Source organism: Contarinia nasturtii, unplaced genomic scaffold (assembly GCF_009176525.2).
Source record: "Contarinia nasturtii isolate CC-2019 unplaced genomic scaffold, AAFC_CNas_1.1 Cnas_scaffold_285, whole genome shotgun sequence".
NCBI classification, from domain to species: domain Eukaryota; kingdom Metazoa; phylum Arthropoda; class Insecta; order Diptera; family Cecidomyiidae; genus Contarinia; species Contarinia nasturtii.
The window spans coordinates 3,242,400-3,265,778 of record NW_022197640.1 but is presented as its reverse complement, the minus strand read 5'-3'; the positions used below and the strand labels follow the sequence as shown (position 1 = coordinate 3,265,778).

Here is a 23,379-nt window from a genome sequence, read left to right as displayed (position 1 = left end):
GTCATCGTTCACACGGCTGACAACATGCTAAACACAAATCACGCCATTTTTGTACTAGATCAACTGTTGTTCGTTTTCAATGTACTACTTCAACGGAAACAAAATGTATGCGAGATTCGGTTAAAAGATAACTCTTCAAATCACATTAATTTTCAAATGAAAATATTTCTCCATTTTATTCATTAAATATTATGAACATTTTTTGTTTGTTTTTCCATTTATATTGCATCAAAATCAAATGAAATGACTTCGTATATGTTTCTCAAATGCCATTTTTCGTGTTGTTATGTTTTAACCTGGTAACACTGTTTTGTCGATGTGTGTATTTCTGAAACGTCCAATGACGTTTCAACACATTTGTTATTATTGGCTCGATACCACCATTCAGTACAGTTCCTAATCACAGAATTACTATTGTGTAGAGGAACTAGCAAAAAAAATATATACCATAGGCAAAATGAGAATTCAATTGATATTTTTATCGTTTATAGTTTTGAGTTGTATACAATGGTTACCAGCGGATGGGCAAAGGAAAACCGGCTCGGTAAGTTTTTATTCACGATGCGAAGAATTATCGCAAACGCAAATAAAAAAAAACTCGTTTGTGAAAAGCCGCTTTTATTTACCGATGTGATGTGGTGGTTAAAATGACAAGTGTTCAATTGACACGTCATGTTTGTTTAGATAATTTCGAATTTGTCTAAAATGATTATGTTTTTGGATTCTTTTTAGCCACAAACACTTGGCGAACGAGTACAATTGCTAACGGATATGAGTACTAAACGACCGGTGCAGAAATTTAATTTGCAAAAATTCCGCGATTTTGTGAAGACCACACCAAGAAATTACTCTGTTGTTATAATGTTTACAGCTTTAGCACCGGCCCGACAGTGCGCCATTTGCCGACATGCTCACGATGAATACACAATTTTAGCCAATTCATTCCGATATTCACAGGCATATTCAAATAATTTATTCTTTGCCATGGTCGACTTCGATGAAGGTTCCGATGTTTTTCAAATGCTTCGTTTGAATACGGCACCAGTTTTCATGCATTTCCCAGCTAAAGGCAAACCTAAAGGTAATTCACATCGATAATGCTTTCGAATAAATGACAACACAGTCGATAATGATGTCACATCTTTCGTATCGAAAGACAATTTTTCGTCGAAAATTGATATATTGGTTGTTAAATTTCCAAGTTCAGCAACGTATTTCGTTGTTTTTGTTATTTTAAATGTGTGCCTAACAAGAAAAAAATGCCTTTATTCATTCCATTTTGATATAGCTGCTGATACAATGGACATTCAACGAGCTGGTTATATGGCTGAATCACTTGCCAAATGGATTCAAGAGCGTACCGATATTCAAATTCGCATTTTCCGACCACCAAATTACTCCGGAACGATTGCCATTCTCATGCTTGCCTCATTGGTTGGCGGTTTCTTGTATATGCGACGCAATAACTTGGAATTTTTGTTCAACAAACGAATGTGGGGCGTTTTAGCTCTAACATTTTGCTTTGCTATGATCTCAGGACAAATGTGGAATCATATTCGTGGTCCACCACTTATGCATAGAGGTGCCAATGGTGGCATTGCATACATTCATGGATCATCACAAGCACAATTGGTCATCGAAACATACATCATTATGTTCTTAAGTAAGTATCTTATGAAAAATTGATTTATTTTTACTGAATAATCAAATGCATTTGAAATAATCAAAATTTTCAACATTCTCATTCAACCCAAACAAATATAGATGCCATGATTGTTCTTGGAATGATTCTACTCACTGAAGCTGGTCAACAGACCGATCAACGAAAAGGTCGTTTTATGGCGATTATTGGATTGATTTTAGTTGCAATATTCTTCTCAGTAATTCTTTCTGTGTTCCGTTCCAAAGCCCAAGGCTATCCATACAGGTAACATTGTTAACATTTGAATAATTTCAAAAAAAAAAACTTATGATTATTTTTATTTCGATTTCAGTTTCTTATTCAAATAAACGGGTTCACCTAGAAATCAATTGATTAAAAACAATTTGTAGCAAAAAAATATATTTTGCTGTAGTTTCTATGATTTGATAAAAAGAAAGTATGAAATACGGACAAAGTAAAAAGTGAGAGTGAAAGACACCAAACAAAATTTAATAACAAAAAATTAGATAAAATGCAAACAAAATATTTTTAACATGTAAATCGATGGTCAATTGCTGGCGTTGAGGACGGCTGGTTCACCGTTGTTTTGAGTGTGTGCATGTGCATCATAAGTGTGTTTTACTTTGACATAATTTACGTAATTGTTATTTAATTTTCAACACACAATAAAAATAGAATGGAAAATAAAAAATCTTTCTTAAATTCAGTTTTTTTTTTTTCATAATTTCATAAATTCGGTGTGAGTTTTTCAATTTGGCTCTCCTTGAGCAGTGCATATTTTAAAATGTAACTTTCTTTGATTTCATTTCTTTTTTGTGATCGGTTCCGAATAAACTAAATTTCAAATTAATTGAATACCATTGATAGATTTTTATTCTAAATTCATTTCCTGATTTATAACTTCATTTTTATTTCTAAATATTTCAATTTTAAATTGAGATTGTTCTACTAATCAGATACAGATAAACAACCACCATCGACACCAACATCAACACTTTTAAAGCCTTCAAATTTAGCACTTTGGAACAAATATTAAAGTCATTACACCAACAGATCAAGAGGATTTGTGTACATCTGTTAGTCAGAGAGATTTGATTCCGCGAACTCAGGAACCATTACTGATCATGAAGCATTCACTGTATCAACTGTTGCAAGAGGTTCCACATCAACAAAAATACGTGCGTCAAAGAAACGAACTCTTGCTGACCGTTATGTATTGCTTGAAGCGACGAATTCTCAAACACGTCTCAGACAAATCATAGCACAAGTTCATAGCTGTTAACATTTGCTGGATGGTGATCCAAATTCTTATCAAAGTTTCGGTGGCACAAATTGAAAAATGGGCTAGAATTATGATGTCAAAAATAAATTTGTATTTTTGTATAGGTATTTCTCGTACGTGAATTCATCGTAAATTTCAACATTAAAGAAGCGTGTCAACATTTGTCAATTCTTTTGAGAATAACATTTGCATCGATCCGGTCAGTTTCACATCAGCTAAATCATTACTAAGCAATATAAAAACGTTTCTTTTTAGCACGGCATGAAATGAAAAACGTTTCTTTTCTATTAATTTCATATAATAATTGATGTCGTCACTTTTCGCTTATTGGTTGACAGTGCTTTAATGTTTTGCTTTGCCGCTTGTATCGAACTAACTAACTTCAGGCTATTCTTTCAATTTGATTATTTATTTTAAATTTTCATTTAAATCAATTTCATTTCATCGTTTTACAATGTGGTTGATGAGTGTATTATTTTAGGACGCCAACACTGTCGGAGAGTTCCAGCAAAGTTTCAATGGATCCACCAAAGGGTGTCGTTCATTGAACACTGTTCACTGGCAACGACAATCACAGAGGTAAAACATAATGAAAAAATGAAAGATGTGGTGAGCGAAAAAGGAACTTGAAGCTTATCTTATAGCACAGACAAATAAAACAGTGACAATGCTAGCGCTTGTTTTTAATAGATCGTCTTGCAGCAAAAGAATTAAGAAGTTATCAGAATATTTATATTTTGAGTTTGATTTTTATTGAATATCATTCCTGCCGAAAAGCAAAATTCAAATTGAAATATAATTTATTTAAAAATGTCACATTACAACATAAACACATTCCATCTACATTGTCGAAGTCAAATCTTGAAATGTTTGATTGCTATTACTGGACGTTTCGGCTGAACTAAGCGTCTCTGGTGTTTCATCTTTCACTAAAAGTCGTGATATATTTGGATCTTTCTTCTCTTTCTTTTCTTTATCTTTACTTTCTGTCTTGTGCTTATGTTTGTGCTTATGCTTGTGCTTCTTTTTCTCTTTCTTCTTTTTCTTCTATAAATGCGAACAAAGGAAAAAAATTGTTTTCAAAAATGTTTTTCTTATGAGAAAAATAAATATAAATTACCTTTGATGTTCCATCGCTTGATTTCTCTTTGTCTTTCGATTTGCTTCTGCTGTGTCTGCTGCTTTCATCATCGTTTTTGAACATGCCCGGCTCAAATCCAACGGGTCCCGTACTACCTGGCAATATTCCGGGAAGTGATACTGAATTATCGGAACAAAACTCAGTTTTAACTCTTTTTGGCTCTGGTTGACGATTATCCGAATCCATTTCGGATGCATCTCTTTTCTCAACCTGTAAAGGAAGATATTTCAAGTTTAATATATATGTATTTTTGATATATATTTTTGTATTATTGATATGTTTACCTTCACCGTCTCTGATGGTTCTTGTTTTTCTTCAACTGGCCGATTAACTGTTTCGGATTCTCTGTTCTCAATTTTGATAGGTTCATCAACCACTGGAAGTTTAGTTGTATTGCTTTCAAATGGACTGGCCGACCGTTGTTTTGTATCGCTCAGTTTCGGTATTTTTGGAATTTTCGGCAATCCCATTGACAGTGGCATTTCATTTTTAGCCAAACAATTTGGAACTTTCGATCCAAACAGCGAATAGTATAAATCCACAAAATTGCACCGCACTTGAGCATTATTTGAAAAGTTATTGCTGTTGTTTCAAAGAGAATTTAGAATTGTATTAAATAAAAGAAACATCAGAAAAAATTAAACACTTACTTCATATTCTGCCAAATTTGTTCGACGAGCTCTGGTCGCTCTAGCTTTCGATTCCGATGAGTTTTCGAAAATGGTGGAAAATCGATAAATAATCGTGCCAATTTGTGTCGTGCCATCGCATCTGGATCGTTGCTAAGTAGATCCAGTAAATGCTTTAAATCATCGTATTCACCATCAACTTTAACAAAATCCACCAAACACTCCATGGCCGCAACACGAACATCAATATATTGACCATAAGCAGCATATGAACGATACAACTTTGGTGTCGATGGTAAATGACCGCATTTCTGCAATTTTCGTATTACTTTCAAACAAGAAACCGTAACACAGTATTTATACGATGGTAAATGTTTTTCCAAATTCAAGAGGCGTGTCACTTCTTCAAGAACGAGTCTGAAAACACAAAAATGAAAAACATTTTTTATCAACCTTATCGTAATAATCAACAATTGTTTTTAACATACTTTGCGTCAGTCGATAAGCTTTCAGCTGTAATTGTTGAACCCTGTTCGATGACCGATACAACGGGTGTTATTGATTCACCGAGTGCATCAATCAATGCAGCTCGATAGTAATTATCGGAGTAGTGATTTCGTGTGTTATCGTTGTACTTGAAGAGATCTAAGAGGAAACGCATCACATCTGGTGGACAAATACCATGAGCGGTTCGAAGTCCAGCCATTGCTACTGGAATCGTTTTTTGCAGGAAATACAATTGGAAATTTGCGAAATTGTTCTGTTTAATGATATGTTGAGCGCTGAATGAGCCGAAAAATTTGCGAAATATTTGTTGCATTGCTGGGGGACCCGTCCAACTTGTTACCATTGCATTTGCTACCTAAAATATCATATTCAATATACATACAGTTGTGGCTTATGGAAAAAAAAATCAAGTAAATTAAATCGTACATCTTTCAGGCAGTGCGCGGCTTTGCATCTAACTTTGTAGAAACAATTGTTGTTCTCGATCGTATCAGTGAGTGCCATCCGTGTGGTGGCTGTTGGATATTTACGTAATGCACCAATAGCTTCAAACTGTGCGGTTACATCACGTTCATGGCGCAATTGAAATTGCCATTGAAAATCCGGTTGTTCAATAATAACTGAACGCAATATTATCATTTCCGGATCAAGTCGAATCCAAAGCACCGGCGAGTCACTGACAAAATAAAACGACAAAAGAAAGTGATATATTAAATCGGGTCACTTGTTTTCTTCGCGAATTTAAAACTAACCCCATTGGTGATAAATCCATGTCGACCTCTTCTCCCGTACAAAGTGGAATTTTCTTCTTTTTATTTCGTCTGCTTTTCGAATGGCATGTTATATCTGCTTTTACAACCGTATTTTCAATTTGTAATGTATGCTTGAACGTACCATCCAATTCTTGTAGCTGAATCAACAGTGGTCCAACATATTTTCGAACACCTTTTTGATTGACACAATCTTGTCGAATTTCTAATTCGATTGTATTTCGCTTTGCATTGAATACCGATGTCAAAAGAAATTTGGCATGTCCACCGGTGCGCACCCATTGATCCATGAACACTGACATATCTTTGCCCGTGACAGTGAAAATGGCTTTGATAAAAATATTTGTTGAGATAAGTAAATGATGCCAAAGTCCACTGGCAATTGGTTGACCCGCTGCATTTGTTGCGAGTGCCAATTGTTTATTGAACACTTGAATGAGTAATTGTTGGCCAATTCGATGCTCCAGCATACGAATGACAATGTGTGCTTTTTTTCGCATTGCTTCTATATATTTCGGTGACATAGTGTGCATATTTTTGATCGGAAAATAATGTTCGTCGGGTTGTTTTGTGATATTCGTTGGTGCATTTGTCGATACGGGCAACGGTGCTGGCGGAACTGATGGATCTAAAATGATTCCACCATATTGCTCTTCATATTTTACCACTTCGGACAATTCATGTTGTATCCATTCGCGATATTCATTATTACCAAAGCATTTTTTCGAATACAAACCGCACATATATTCGGCAATACCTTTGGCCAACCATGTATCTGACCAATGTTGCATCGTTATAAAACAACCGAAAAATTGTTCAGCAATTGCAATCGATAGAACCTTTCTCGTTTCATATGTTTGATCAATAATCGCAATTGAATGTAATAAATGTGTTGATAAAATGCTCATCGTTGAATAGGCTCGGGCATTTGAGCCGAGTTCATCGACAAATACCTGTTTGTAACATGTAAATGGGTAACGTGTCGATAAGATTTCTTCATAGAATTCGAATGCTTCGTGCATATAACGAACGGTATTCTTAAGCAACGGCATTAGCTGCGGTAGACAAAAATGTGTTACTTCATGCATATGCGGATCGACATAAATTTCAAATGGTCCAACGGCCAGTGCAATATTCGGTGCACAAACTGGCACACTGATGGTATAGTGATAGGTTTTGCGGCGCATATCCGGTGTCATAATTACTTCGGTTAGTTCACCACATGAAACGGCTGTAAAATTTTCATCGACCGTAAACTCAAGCTTCCACGTACACGGTTCGGCATAACTGTCTATGCATGGAAACCATAATCGACTCGAATTTTCTGGCGCATATGTATACAAATGTGATGAATTGACTGCCGTTGAATCATCATTTTCAACGGTTACAAAATGTATGCCACCGTCTGGATTTTCAAGTGAAAATTCGATTCCAATGCGTAACTCTTTGCCTTCAACCACAATATCATTGGCTTCGGGTGGTATCAACAATACTAATTCACCGGCACAATGATCAGGATCCACACTTTCAGCAGCTTCCAAATGATATTTTGAAAAATCTTCCAGCGAACGACTATTGTGACAAATGGAATTTATGATTTAATTTATGCATTTTTATTTATACGAATAATAGTTGTGGTTTACGACTTACGTTTCAGTAGCATCTTGACAAATGTCCAAAAATGGATCAAAATATTCGTACGGAACTTCGATATCATCGTTGAAAACAACACGATAGATGCGACATTGTTTTGCATTCAAATGAATGGCTTTCAATTTATTTTTGGTTGGAATGATGGTTAGCTCAACAAAACCCTGAAAATAAACCCGTACAATCGAACATTGAATACCAATTTTCAAATAATCTGTCATATCTCTCGCATAACTTACAATGATACTTTTTTGTTCGAAACTGATGCCAGTCAGACTAACAACTTGGTGAACTGTAATGGAATTTAATTAAAAAAAATGGTTAATTCACGCATTAAATTCGATTGAATTGGCAGTTAATCGGGTATGATACTTATAATTTGAATGGCCTCATTAATTCATTGGGAGCTGATTCCATGATTGAGCCCATGGCTGCTAAATTTTTAGCCGCCTCTTTTTATTCGCAATCGAAACACCGCTTTTTCGATTTTTTCAAATAAAATTCACTGAAATTTATGTAAATTTGGAATTTTCAGTAAATAAACACGCACATTTGTCATCGGCGGAATATAATTTCCCTAACAAAATGTCACAATATCAAAACAGTTTAAGACATCTCTCTCACATAGCTCATAGTTTTGCCGAGTCTTTAACCAAATGAGAAATGTCGAACAAACAATCGTGAAGTTGGTTCGCTTTAACATCTGTCGTGACTCAGAAAACGCGCTCTGTTCAAACGTTCTATTTAAATTTATAATTCTCTCTTTTTGCTCACTTGTTACACGCGAGCCTCACAAATGCCAGCTTCGTCGAGAGTTCAATTTCATTGTGATTTAATCTGTTTGATTTAATAAATGATTCGATTTTTCCATTAACAATAATCATTCTCGTGTGTTCCACATTTTTTCAAACTACTGAATAGATTAAGTTTAGTCTTATCAAACAACTCATTTATTACGGTTATTGTCAAATATCGTGCATCCCAAATGCAATCTCATATTCCGTGTGAGCGCGCGTTGCACATTAATTTGAATATAGAAGAAACGTAATTGATATCGATATAGGTCAAGTTTCTGTGCAAAATGCAAAACGAAGGAATTGTTTGTACGGGCATACAAAAAGTCGCACGTATATTGTCTTACACTTTGTTTTTCCTGACATTTCTAATCGATCTTATCACCAAAAAAAAAGAACATTGTATGAACGTTGTTCGTCTGATGAAATATAATTTTTACATTTTTATTTCAACAGTCACATTCTAGACGGATTTTCTTCAAATTTATATTTGTTCTTTTTACCATTTTCGTTGAACGGATTTATTACTGAACTTTGCAACTTGTTTCGATGATTCAGTAAAATTCAAGTCATTCGGTTTGGAATTTTGTTTACAATTTTTATTGAAATAATAATGATATGCTCGTTTTTTTTAATGAGATAAATGTAACCTGGGCTCAGTAGACCATGGCCAATCAATAAATTAGGTGGCGAGACGTTAGAATTTTAACATATATTCATGAAAAAAAAAAACATCGACTATTTAATCGAAATAGTACATTTTGATGGCGATGTTTTTTTCTTTTCTTGCATAAAATTGCAGTAACAAGAAAAAAAGAGAGATCAAAGTTGACCTTGAACCGAATGACTCTCTAGAAATTCATGATAACGTCGTTGCAAATCAGCAAATAATATCACATAGCAATAGTTTCGGCTGGTCAGTTATACATTAGATTTTGTAGTGCAAATAGTTGAAGTTCCTTTGACTGCATTTCTACGTACTTTGTCACCACGAAAATAGTACAATGATACTGCTAATATTTGTATTATTTTCATTTTCACTGTATTATTTGTGGCAACGACGCCACTTGCTATGGCTTGCCCACAAATTGAAGGGCTACACAGGATATCCAATCATTGGAAGTGCTTATTTGTTTCTAAGTGCAGACAGTAGGTTTTTTTTGCAGTTTCTTTTTCGTCTTTAAAACATTGAAGTATATTCACGTTTTTTAATCAATATCACAGAAATCTTGGATGTAATAAATGATTTTCACCGCAATCATGGTGGACCTGGAAAATTTTGGCTTGGAAATCGGTTATTTGTTTATATCGATGATCCAAAACATTTTGAAATTATTCTGAATGCACCAGATAGTTTGAATAAGGGTGACTCTTACGATTTTATTGTTGAGAGCATTGGACACGGACTGATCACGTTGAAATGTAATTTAAATTTGAATGATTTTTCGATTTTAAATTGATAAAATAAATGTTATCTTTTAGCTGACGAATGGCGTTTCCATCGAAAAAATTTGAATCCTTCATTTCATTATAACGTTGTTAAATCATTTTATCCGACATTTAATAGAAATCTCAAAATTTTCATTAACAAATTACAATGTCAGACTGGAAGGGGTAAATTTAAATTGCCACCGATAATACAAGCATGTGCCATGGATATGATATGTGGTAAGAGAGTAAAACCAAATGATGTTGATACTTTTTAAAACTCATTCTCATCTGCTGCTGCTGTTTTTTTTTTTCAGAAACAACATTGGGATTAGAGATCAAAACACAATCGGAGGAAAATCCAGCATTTTTGCATAATGCCCATACAATTTTAGGTATAACTGCTCAGCGATTTTTTCAGCCATGGATCCAGCCAGCCATGTTGTTCCGTCTATCAAAATATTCCAAACCATTTTATCATAGCGTCGATATTTTGAATAAACTACTTGAAAAGGTACGTGTTACACACGAAATTGTTGATTTTTTTTCTGTAAAATGTCTCCTTTGAATTTCTCGTTATATCGTTGTACTAGCTGTATGCATCGAAAAAAGTTGAGCATACTGAATATATGGCGAAAACAAAATTGATGGCAGATGATATCGCGAATAACAATGAAAGCGATGAGAAACCAGTGGAAAAGAACGTATTTATTGATCGAATCATAAAACTGGCACTTGAAGATAAAGTATTCACCGAACAAAATGTATTGGACGAACTAAAAACCGTTCTACTTGCAGTTGAGTTTCGATGCAAATCATATTTAATGCATGCACATTTTATGGCAGCACTAACCAATCTTCATCATTATTTATTGTTTGGTACTTTTGTTATGATAGGGATATGAAACAACGGCCACAGCAGCCACAAATATTTGTGCATTGCTTGCCATTTATCCGGATGCACAAGAGAAACTATTTGAAGAGATTCGAAGTGTATTGCCCGACCAAAAAATGGATGTAACTCAAGAGGATATAAAAAATATGCCATATTTGGATGCATTTATAAAGGAAGCGTTCCGATTTTTTCCCGTTGTTCCGGTTTTAACGCGAAGCCTTAAGGAAGACATGTGCTTGGGCGAAGTTACTATACCCAAAGGTACGGAATATATTATGGACATTTGGAATATGCATCGCACTCGCAGCAATTGGAAATTCGATGCAACTAAATTCAATCCGGAAAATTTTTTCCCACAAAATGCTTTACCACGACACCCATACAGCTATATTCCATTTAGTGCCGGACCACGGAATTGTATCGGTATGTCTGTTCACATGTGTCTTGAGACATCAACAAATTGTATTTCGTAATCAATTTTATTTTAGGCATAAAGTACGGCAATATTGCGTTGAAGCTAATCATCGTTTATATGATTCGACAGTATCGAATAGTGACAAAGGCACGTATGGAGGATCTTAAATTTCGCATGACTGTTACACTTTGTTTGGTCAACGATGATATATTTGAAATTGAAAATCGCGATAATTATTAAATGTTATTATTTTTCTCTGTTTCAACAAATTGTTTTTTATTTCTTGAAGCAAAATTCTTCATTTCCGTTGTATATATCTTAATAAATCAATAAAGTTGTTCGTATTTTCACTCAAATGAGGTATCAAATTCACAGTCGATGACAAAGATAAAAAAGAGAGTGAATGCAACCGGTGCGTATCTTTTAAATATAAAAACTCAATCAATCTCTTGGAGAATGAGAGAAAAAAATAGAGAGAGAGAGAGACCCGGAATATTGGAGCCAACTTCATGCGCAACGACAAATATCAGCCAGACAGAAATGTTGTTTTAATGCCTGGCGCCCTCTTCAACACATGACATTTGTGATTCGTCAAACTCATGCAACAGCAGTAGCATGCTAACTTCATTGTACAAATATAGATGAGGCAAAAAAAGAAAATAATAAGAAGAATAATATACATATGAAATCTGAAGTTCTGCGCCCCCTTCGAACATAGCAATAGTAATAGTCCATAATATAAATCGTGTTTTTGTTGTCTTTTTGTTTTATGAAACGAAAATAAAAAAAAATCACACGCTAACGAAAGTGATAAACGAATGAGTGAGAGAGCCAGATAAGGAGTGTAGAAATTTAAGGGAAAACTAGTAATAATAATAAATTCGTGTGTGAAATAGAAACTTATTTCATTTTTTTTCCTGTTCGAAAAAGTAAAGAAGAACACCAACCAACAAAAACACAAACAGAACCAAGTTGAAGACCGTGAGCGTGTGTCGAAATTATAAAACAATCAAAAATTCAGAACCACATCAAACAACACACAAAAGAGAAACAAAGGCACACAAGCAAAATAAAAGAAAGATTCTTTCGATTTATAAATATAAATAAATATATTTTTTTGTTCTGTTTAGCTCGTAAGAATGAAATTTTGAGTGTGAACACCATTTATAAATACAAATCAAAAAAATATATATATAACGAGATAAAACAAAACAAAAATTAAACAAGAATTCGTCACTTTTGAGTAATCAAACGAAAAAGTAAATAAATCGTATCAACAAAATATAAATAAATAGCTATCGATTGAATGCGGTATGATTAAATTAGTTCGGTGAGAGAGTGTGGCATTTGTTTTGTGTTGCTTGTGATATTGTTTTATTACCACAATCATGTATTATTCAGTGGATAAAATACAACCAACAGCTGGTGATAATTCCGCAACAACAAAAGATGGTAAGTACCACACACATACAGATATTTCAGTGACATCAAACATTTATCCGAAAAAATAAAATAAAAATAAATAAGAAACAACATACACACATTCCGTCGTCATGCAACATTACGATTTTCGCACCGAAAATGTGCCGAGTGCACAACTTTGATTCAACTTTTTTCTTCTCTTTGGTTCCAATGAGTTTTTTGTGCGTTGGTTCATTCAGCTGCATTTATTTGTGAAATCTGAATATGTTCGCGGCAATATTCTCTCCGTCTCTACAGAGTGAATTTTGTAGAAGGACGTATCAATACAATGAAACAGACACAAAATAAAACCGTTCATGTCGCCAAAATTCAGAAAATTAATCGATTGGACTTGGTACGTTAATGCTGACATCAAGGCGGTTAAATCATTTCGCATTAACACAATAAGATCCGTGTAATGAGACAGTGAAATGAGCAAAACGATTCCTACACACAATTTGTCATCGTTCTTACAACGTTTTGTGTACATGTTGTTGGTTTTTATATATATTTCTGTCTTGTTTTGCTCGCGAATAATTATTGCTTAACTATGCTTTTGCCTCGCGTTCAACGTTGATGGCAACCCGAATATGTGATGCGATGTGTGGTGTGTTTGAATGATGATGATGATATATTTCGCGGACATGTGTGGTTTCAATACGAGTACGCGTGTTTGAATACAACCGCGATTGATGTCGTTTTTTCCACCGCATTTTTCTTCATTTGCTGTGCAAATTCTTCATCGAAGCCACTTGAAAGAATTGAAAAAGGAGATATGGCAGAAAAAAAAAGCGAAGAAGCGAAAATATAAGCAAAAACAGCATTTACTCACACACAGAGAGAGAGAGAGATCATCTGAAAGAGGAAAAAAAGCGACAAGTTCTTCTCTTATGAATGTGAGAAATATAAATAAATATTCGAGCAGAATAGCTGAAACTACACATTGGTTGTATTTTTGGTAGGTTTTTTTGGCTATCTTTCTTTCTCTTATTATTGCTCTCTCGTTCTGTCTTTCTCCGTTTTTCGTGCATCTTCATTTTCTTCGTTTCAAATATGTAGTTCGTTTGACATTTTCTGCGAAAGCGAATTCGGTTCTGTGTAAACCAAACATATATGTGTGTGGCTGTGTATTGTACTCTAATGCAGTGTGTTGACATGTGATGACATTTTCTTTTCCGATGCTGTGTTCCTTCTTCTTTTCCCCTTTTTGTCAACTGATTGCATCAAAAACGCAGTGCACATCACATGTGCAACGTGTATGCACATGTATGTATTCTCAATTTTTAAACTCTTTTTTTTCCTCACATCGGGCATACTCATTCTATCGCTATTCGCTCGAATTGCTCACGTTCGCTCTATCTCTCTTTAACTTTCTCTATATCTCTCATTCGAGATTTGTTCATGTTTTGGCGCACGATATTTCTAAAGCTCCACTAAAATGAATGTGAGAACAAGATAGAGTTAGTTGGTCCATCCAATAGAGCGAACGGGATACGATCGATGCCCAGTCAAACTTACATTTATACATCGATTACATTTTCAATTTGATCTGCGTCATCCGCTTCTTTTTTTCGAGCTTGAGCTACTAGTTTTTTGTGTGTGTGTTCGTCGTCGTCGTCCTCTTTAGTTTCTTCTTCTGCTAATCGTAATATAGTTGAAACGATCACATGCAGGCATAATGATCGTTAGCGTAATCTAGTATGATTTATTTTTAAATCATGTTCATATAATGCTGACCATTTCGATCTAAATCATAACCATCATCCACCGGCAAACATGAACAGGTTTGCAAAATCTTAACTATGGAATGATTTGAAGAACGGTTCGTCATTTATGCACAGCAAGCCTCAAAAACGCGGAAATAACACTCGATATACTTCAACGCGTCGTCGATGTGATCATGTCGTAACAACCAAACGAACGAACGAATGGAAACATACAAAAAAAACAAGAGCGCAGCAAATTCATTCATGTACATACGATCCGTTCAAGAAAGTTTGCATGATAAAAAAAGTCGTCAATGCCGCACGCCAAATAGAGCGAACTCACATATGTTGGTTCATTTTTTTTCTTCTCTTAAACGTACGATAACGAATTTCCGATATAGAAACAACAGACGCTTTGAATATGCGCTACACATAAATTTAAGCAGTAAACAACAACAAAAACATAAAGAAATCACATATTACTCGGTTTTGATTGAAGTTGGAGCAATTAATGACAGAGAAAAAGAGACGGAGAGATCATTGGTTCAACAAAATGATGCGTCATCAATGGCGTTTTTGTTTTATAATGACTCTTTTTTTTGCGTTGACCAAGTGTTTCTCTGCCCATTTTATAAACATTTGTTTCCATTTCTGTTGCGATTCATTTCAATACAATGTATAAATAATCAAGTCAATTTAACACATTGGCCAGAAACGACAAAATGCAAACCATTTCATCAATTCCAATTTGATTATATCCACTTGAAAATTCGTTTATTTTGCCCATTCGCGCTCTCCTTTGCAGCACTCATACACACATCACCCCACGGACACTTTTGAATATTCAATTTGATTATTTTTCATTTCATTGACAGAGAGTGAGAGAAGTGAAAAAAAAATCATCAACCAAAAAGAGTTGACATTCATATAAGGTCCCCATGTGAATGTGATGAAAAAACCGATCTCAACGCTCACTTGATACAATTACTAAAATGTCTCATTGAAACGAAAATGTTTAGAATGAAAACAAGCAACAAAAACAAAACATTTTCTATACACTTGAAACGCTCTAGTTCAATGAATTTTTTTAATGTTGCCGTTTTTGTTTTGTGTAATTCAAAGCAATTAACAGCGAGTGTATTACTTTCGTTGTACAAATTGCATTTTATCGGAAGTGTGTCATGTGAAAATATGGATGCGGGAAGTAAAGTGCTTTAGAGCACAGACATTAAATTGAATAAATGGGTGTATGTGTGTGTGTGTATGAGAATAACGGAAATTCATTTAATCAAAGTCAATAATAAAATGTTGCTGCTCTGGCTTTTGCCAAAAATTTATGAAATTTATTGAACTCAAGTTAATTAATCAAAGTTAATAAACTAATCAAATATATGAACATCCGTTGACCGAAGATTACTTATATTAATTTTGATGCTTTTCGGAAATTTCGTTGGAGTATCGACCTTGTACTGTTTGCTGTTGATTGAATGACTTCAACATTGTGCACGTGTCCAAGTGTATGTGTGGGATCAAATGAACAGTGTTTTCAACATCATATCCAAATAAACATGTCCATGTTCATAATTTTTTATTTGGTTCGTTCATAACAAATTATATTTAAATCGAAGTTTAACTTTCATGCGATTTCAATGAGTTCGACTTGTACATTTTGTTTTGTTTTGATTGGCCGGTTGTGTACGATTTTAAGTGTATATATCGTTCATGTTTAATTTAATTTCAAAAACTCTATCAAAATAAAAAGATTTCAATTCGACTCGGTTTGGATTACAATCGATTGTAATCGTTTATTGTTTGATGTTGATGGTTTCTGGAGCTGAAGATGCCGAAGTAGCCAACGAAAATGAAAAAAAAAAAAAAACTGTACAGATTGAGAATTTTTGCGTAATATCGTAAAAATCAATTTAAATTTTTGCCGAAATACCGTGACTGAAGAAAACACTCATACACAGCACCATATACAAATTTTAATATTACAAAAGTGGCAACAAGCGCAATCAAGTGATTCGGTTTCTCACTCTCAATTTTGCTCAGCTGTCGAATGCTTGTGAATTTGCAGCAAAACCAAAATGAAACATCCACATACTACGTTACTTTTTTTTATTATTATTATTTTACGATTTCATTCTGTTCAGCGAAAATGTGCTGCAACAGCTGTACAGATTATAAATATTGGCAATCGACAAAATGCCGAAAATGGTGCAGAACAACCCAAAACAATACCAAAATTTATCGAATGCAATTTTGATTGCATTTTCAAAACGACTGCACAATTCGGCGAGAAAGAATGATGCGAGAGTGTGAGATGGTTGGCTGTATAAACGAACGAACGAGCGACGCCATAGAAAATGTTGAAAACATTGAATTGTGTTGAATTGAGACGATGGATGCAATAATATGGATGCATTTGATCGGTAGCCAAATCGACAGTATGCACCTTTTTTTTATTGAGGTTGGAAAATATTTCAAGTGGTAAGAATCCGGCGGATAGCGATCGAGCAGACGAACGATTCGATGTTATTTCGCTTGTTTGATTCGCTTTTCAAAATCAATTGCAGCCGATAAAGTTGGTTGATAAAATGCAAGCAGACTCTCCTCCGGTACAAAAGTCGATTCTATTACGATTCACAAATGTAAAACTACAACACCACACTATCATAACAATTCTCGTAGTAAATGTTCCCAACAAAAGCTCAAAATCGATCGGGCGTGTGTGTGTGTTTGCACGAAATATACTGTAAAGTAGTAAATTTCACTTCTGGCGCGACAACTATATTTGCTCGTCTAAATCGATTTAAACGAGTCTATTTGTAGCTTTTATAGGAAATTCATTGCAAATGACTCAAACAAACGAACGAAAATAAAAAAAAACGATCTTTTCGCAATATCTCAGCGATTTTCATCGTCATTTCGAGAGAAAAAAAACGAAGACGAACAAAGCTATGAGGGGTTGGAAAGGTGGAGGATACAGTACAGAAACAATAACAATACAAAACATTGCGCAGAAAAAGAATATAAGCAAACAACAGACTTATATAAACTCGTCACTCGTAACATCGACTCGATTCTTGTACCGTTTAGCGGAACTATTCATGCCACATAAAACTGCCAGCCATTGTAATCGGTTTTTAAGAAAGCATGAATGAACGATTGCAAATTATATGTTTCGTTTTCAATTCAATGGCGTTTCAACGTTGTTTGCGCACTTATTACCCTGTGCGTCCGTGTGTGTGTGTTCGCGCTGTGATTTGAAAATCCGTAGTTGTTGTTGCACCTTTTTCGATTCATCATATTGACGTGAGTGAACGCATTTATAAGCTCAGACGCGCTGCACGGCGGCTGTTGAAAATAGCATGACATAAATCGAGTAACCTTTTGAATATTTGATAATTCGTTGTGTATTTTTTCATCCTCTTTCTCTTTCGTTTGTTTTTCCTCTCTAAGCCGCGTGTTATTTTTACATTACGATTTCATTTATCGGCAACGGTTTGCATCTTCTTCTTTTTTTTTTCAATATCATTGGGGCGCACTATTTTGTGTACATAAATAAATATAAATACGGCGCATTGTATGTCAAGCTGATTTTTTTAAAATCTTGTTTAACGATTTTCTCTCGTTCGATCCAAAAATATTTGTTTTCTCACCAATCAATCTAAATTGTATCTCGGTACGAAACAACAAAAAAATATCAGCATCGATCATATTTTCAACGAAACATTTGAATCGGATCTCGCAATAAGCCGATTTTGTCTTGGCATTGCTGGAATATCTGACAAAAATAGCAGCAACAGCATGAAAAGAGCGTATAACATGGAAATTGAAAACATTGATTCAATCTCCGTCAAAATGAATTCGAGCGAGTGTCTGATAAAATGAGCACATATTCAAAATGAAACTTTTTGATAAAAAAAAAAGAAATATGTACAGAGCATAGGGAGAGAGAAAATTATTGCAATATTCTGTGGATTGAAATCGTCGTTCTATACATTCTTTGTCGTTAAGCTATTGTTGTGACGACGGCACTTCTGATCAAATAAATTCTTTTGGTACGCTTTTCGAATAGTACATCAATTTTATTATCATTTTTTGTTGTATTCATACCAATAGTTTAAGAATGTGCACGCTTGTGTGTGTGTGTGTTTCATCTACCGCCATTCTTACTGAATTATTACGTAAAGCAAAAAAGAAAAATGAAGATAAAAAATCCATGCCAAAAATTATGAACTGAAAATGACATGAAAATGAATTGCGTGCCACCTGTTTTATATCACTTGCCATTTTCGGGCTGTCGTATTTAATTGCCAGTGACACTTAACTTATTTTGTGCATTGAAATCCTTGCAATAATTTTGTGTGCTGTTGTGCATAGATATTTGTTGGGTGGTCGTTTTGGTATGGTACAAATGGTGCAAAACCAATTTTCAATGTGTGAAAACGTGCATTTTGTGACTATTGACATTAATATTTCACCAAAAAATACTTATGCAAATTTTGTGTGGCGCGAACTTTTCTCTATCTCATTCGTGGCATTCAATTGGTTTCACCAAAGAAAACCTAAAAAAATACAGACGATTTGGACTGTTTCGAAAGAGTAACCTCTTTGATTTACGTGTCTCAAATGCCCCGTTTTATGAGACGTCCACATTTTCTATGGATTGAATTTTTATGTGCTCTTCTCTCTTTGTCATTTGAAGAAAAAAAGAATGTTTGCTAACTATTTACGTTGTCAAATAGCAATCGAAAATAAACACACAAATCACAGCTTGACTGGTGCGCGTTTAATGCATACACAAAACACGCACTCTATACACGCGCAAATGTTGCACATTTTATTCAATATATTGAAGAGAGAGAAAAAACACCGGAATGAAGCCCACGCATAGATCACAGACACATATTTAGAGACTTGATACCTTCTTTTTTTCATTTTTACGACTTTTCACTAAAAATTCATTTTAACTTTTTATTTCATTGATGCTGGATGCCACTGAATTTATCGTCAATCTGGTCTTTAATGTTTCTCTTCTTTTTTTCCTTTTGCGCATACACGACGGATTGCCATCGAATATTCAACACATTTGTGTACGATATTCTATTGGTGAAATAAAGAGAAACCGCCATCTCATTCAATTCAATCTGTTCGAAATGTTTTATATACGTTTTGGGGAAAATGAACGATTGACCGATTTATTCGTGTAATGCATTTCTTAAAATGAAGCCGCCGATTTTCGGTTTTTCTCGAACAGAAAATAGCTCACTGGAAGCAATAAAATGTTAATCATTTGGGCTTAGGTGTATGCAATGGGCGCTAAATACACGCTGTTCGCACACTTCACACCCGTGATTTATGTGACGATAATTTATTTGGACGAAATCGTGTTTTCAGTGAATCAAATTGAATCACGTTTGTGTTAGCGTGTCTGATTTGATATTTAATTAAGTATTTTATATAATTGGAGAATGTAAACAATTTATTTGCTTTGTTCAATGGAAAACTCGGTTCTACATCAAGCTGAGATTATCCAATTAAAAAAAATGTATTTATGTGGGTGTGTGTGTTTGTGTTTTTTTCCAATAAAAGCACTCGTTCATCAAGTGAACTGACGGTTTCCGCATTTTCCGAACGGCAAAGGTGATGACCACGGCTTGTGATGAAAACTTCGTCAATCTGCTATTTTTTACAAAATAGGGTACTGTACCCACGAACATTTAATCTATAATTATAAATGAACCATGGTTATTTTGTGAAACTTTTAATTTATCAAGTTCTTATCAAAGTACGTTGATGTCTTTGTGATGTCCATTGCATTTAATATTCCAAATGAATAGTTATGTGCAAACTTTTTACTCTTTGATATTTCCGTTGAAATGGAAAATATGCTGCTGTAGCTCATTGAAAGTACTTGGGTTGAGAAAAAAATTGGATAACATTTCCTTTCAACGCCATCAAAATGCGTACACACCGACTGATTATGCTTGTTATACTGAATATTTTACTACCTCTTTAAATATAATTAATGAAATGCAGTGCGAGCGTTTAAGCATCTCGAAAAAAAGAGAAGATTGACCCGATTTCACTTCTGCTCTTTATCAATTTTCCACTTTTATTCTCGGTCCATTCTGTGCCATGCTTTTCCACCTCGTCATTTTTGCAGTTTAAATTTCCATGTATTCATTTCAAAATTCTGTTTCATCATCGTTTATTCTGATCATTTTTTTTCGTTTTCGTTTCTGAAATGTGAGACGAATGCACGGTAAAGGAAAATGAAGGGGAGAAAAAAATTGTGAATAGTACAGCAAAAAAGAAAATAATAATAGAAAATTGTATTTGGCTCCAATTATCGGTTTGGCATTATTTCTCATTTATTTAAATTACAGCAAACAACATAGGTGACTTGCATTTCGTTGTTGATTTATGTTTGTATTTCCTCATTTAATTGTGCATATTAAAACAAAGCCGAATGGTATTGTTGTACAAAAAACTCATTTGCACTGAGTGACGACTACGAAAAAATGTATACCAAAACGATTCAATTCGCTCCCGTACACCCATCCAATTGTTTGATACAAACAAAAATGGAAAACGCGATGCAATTGAGAACTGAATTACGTGAACAGTAATTTACTTCATTTTTTCAATAAGACAAACTTTTGGCAATGTTCAGTCAAATATTCATGAAACACAACAACGCTGAAGTACTCATCGTATGTACTCTCGCTTCCAGCGGTACCAGCTTCAATCTCATGAATTTTGTACATCTCTTCCTTCTCGTTGTTGTTGTTGCTGTTGTTGTTTCTCGTCATTGTATTTTAATGCACAATGTATCGGAATGTAATAAAATGAAATGCACTTAGATGCACTTTTATTTCAGTTTGTTTGTTTTGTTATCAAATTGCTAAAAACGAGTGTGGCAAAAAAAAAAACTGTTTCACTACAAAAGCTCGTCAAAATAATGAGAAAGTTAGTGGTGGTTCGGCAGTGGCATGATGCGATTGAAATTCTAAATTTGGTCTGATTTCGAATTCGTTTCGAACAATGAACGCTATACAATCTTCTCCTCCGGAAACAAGAATCAACTCGACAATCTACAACTACACAAATATTGCCACGTTTCGAGATTTATTCAAGAGAGAAAGAGAACGAGATTAAATTGAATTTTATTTTTATTTGAAACGTACACATTTTCTAAATATGCATCAGCACAATGGAGCGATTGAAGTGATCTCAATAGAATATATTTTGAGTACTTTTTTATCGGCCACAAACGATTTTATGCAAATATTACCTATCGATGTTAAACCGCTATTTCACCGCACATCGCAACCGATCGTAATAATAAATTGAATAAATGCAAACTTCATATTTTGACATCATTTTGATGAAGACTTTTGAAAAGACCGACGATTGCTATGCAACGCATGCATTTGCCATAGCATTTGAAATCAATTCAACGCGCTTCGACACTGTATGAAAGAGTCATAGATTGGAAGATGATGTGAAACAGAGAATGAATGGAATCGAGAGCATAGAGCGTGTGGCAAGTGAACGAAGGAAGAAAATATCAATGGGAAGAGTGCCAAACGTATGCATCGCTCATTCAAAAAATGTGATGCTCAACATTTGGAACAGTGGTGTGTTGCACTTTTATGACATTATGATGATATTAGATTCGAAATATATTAGATTTTAAACCCAACACCTGTCTACGATTCCATCGATGGTAAATAATATCAGAATCAATGCAATCACCACATCAAATCACATTCAACGATATCGAAAATAGTAATCATAAGTTCAAAATGTTATTAACGCTATTCAGTTGAATCTATTGCTTGTACGTGACGAAAACCAGATTTTTGTGCTCTTTCTCTCTCAATACATATGAACAAAAGTTATTTATTTATGGTTTTTCCGAGCATAAAAATATCAATACACTTTGGAAAATGGCACTAAACAATAGGTTGTTAATAGCATAGTTGTACTACATTCCATAAATGATGACAAGCACAACACTTATATTGATCATATTTCACCAATTCACAAATGTGGGCCAGATCAATTTTTGAAAACGATTATTGTCAGATAAAGTTCCGTACGCAAATTCATGATTATTTTTTGACGGTGTAAATTGGTGCAACACTTTCATTTATTCATTTTGCAAACCAATTATCTTCGAGCGTGATATTCTCATAAATTATTATCGGTCCTTTGTGAATGAATCTATTGTAAGTAATATTGCGCAACTAAAGCAAATGTTTCAGACAACATAGATGCAAAATGGTAAATGGAATATTTTACTCGTACCGAGTAAAATGATATTATGCCATTTGCTTAATGCTTCAAAAAAATGTCTCTTATCAAGAATTTTCATACCGATGTCTTGCTTGAATTCAAATCAAAAATGAAAAAAAAGAAGAGTAAAATCAAATCGCATTCATAATTTCTATGGAAAGAATGATGAAAGCATATATTTTTATTAACACATTGTCATTCGATATGATCAATAAAAAAAATACGCATATTAAGTTGCCGCATATGTTATTTGTTATGAAATACTAGTACAAATGAGAAGAATCGTCCATACTTACACCGCACAATGCGACAAAATTCCTTGTAAACTAAAAATAAAAATGAAGTCACGTACAATTTGCGTTATTTTTTCAAGAAACTATACTTTATTCTCGTCATTTAGGTTCAATGACATCAAGATTTTGTGTAAATTGTGGAATTTTACTTCGATTTTGTCTCACAGAAAAAAAATTAAATTAAATTCATTTGAAAAGGGTTTCTGAAATATCATTAATTCAATAACGTGGTTGATATTTTTTCACGCAAGCTTCACAAGTTGGTCGGCTGCATCACCTGAATTTGGCCAACATACTACAAAGTTTAATATCCATGTTAGATTTATATCGAAGCGCTTTACTTAGCTCCATGAAATCACGTTGATTTGACGGTTTTAATTATTCGAAAACCATTTTTCGCCAGTGATACGCGTATTTTTTGACTGATTCCCGTTT

General features: G+C 34.2%; 4 protein-coding genes across 5 annotated transcripts in view; 3 read left to right on the top strand and 1 right to left on the bottom strand.

The window, feature by feature from the left end:
* The first annotated feature begins 352 nt into the window (after positions 1-352).
* Positions 353-2,369, top strand: LOC116337449 (tumor suppressor candidate 3). Its single transcript, XM_031762026.1, has 5 exons — positions 353-544; positions 733-1,081; positions 1,289-1,663; positions 1,765-1,927; positions 1,995-2,369. Exons 1-5 carry the CDS (start codon positions 458-460, stop codon positions 2,008-2,010), a joined length of 990 nt encoding a protein of 329 aa, XP_031617886.1. The 5' UTR covers positions 353-457; the 3' UTR covers positions 2,011-2,369.
* A 1,305-nt stretch (positions 2,370-3,674) lies between these two features.
* Positions 3,675-8,279, bottom strand: LOC116337708 (transcription initiation factor TFIID subunit 2). The gene is made up of 10 exons (XM_031762487.1): positions 8,019-8,279; positions 7,882-7,936; positions 7,643-7,806; positions 5,975-7,564; positions 5,649-5,898; positions 5,204-5,577; positions 4,737-5,132; positions 4,371-4,668; positions 4,066-4,296; positions 3,675-3,992 (listed from the first exon to the last, which is right to left on the bottom strand). Exons 1-10 carry the CDS (start codon positions 8,069-8,071, stop codon positions 3,786-3,788), a joined length of 3,618 nt encoding a protein of 1,205 aa, XP_031618347.1. The 5' UTR covers positions 8,072-8,279; the 3' UTR covers positions 3,675-3,785.
* Positions 8,280-9,348: 1,069 nt separating this feature from the next.
* LOC116337448 (probable cytochrome P450 313a4) lies at positions 9,349-11,435 on the top strand. The gene is made up of 7 exons (XM_031762025.1): positions 9,349-9,585; positions 9,661-9,858; positions 9,919-10,104; positions 10,182-10,378; positions 10,458-10,661; positions 10,762-11,182; positions 11,248-11,435. The coding sequence occupies exons 1-7, from the start codon at positions 9,441-9,443 to the stop codon at positions 11,412-11,414; spliced, it is 1,518 nt and encodes a 505-aa protein (XP_031617885.1). The 5' UTR covers positions 9,349-9,440; the 3' UTR covers positions 11,415-11,435.
* A 900-nt stretch (positions 11,436-12,335) lies between these two features.
* The window catches only part of LOC116337842 (cyclin-dependent kinase 14), a 160,504-nt gene continuing 149,460 nt past the window's right edge, over positions 12,336-23,379 (top strand). The window contains exon 1 of one of the 2 annotated variants that reach the window (XM_031762769.1): positions 12,336-12,626. In XM_031762769.1, coding sequence (XP_031618629.1) covers positions 12,563-12,626 — 64 coding nt within the window. In that variant the 5' untranslated portion in view covers positions 12,336-12,562. The remainder of the gene's footprint in view (positions 12,627-23,379) is intronic. The other variant, XM_031762770.1, reaches the window with a different exon arrangement.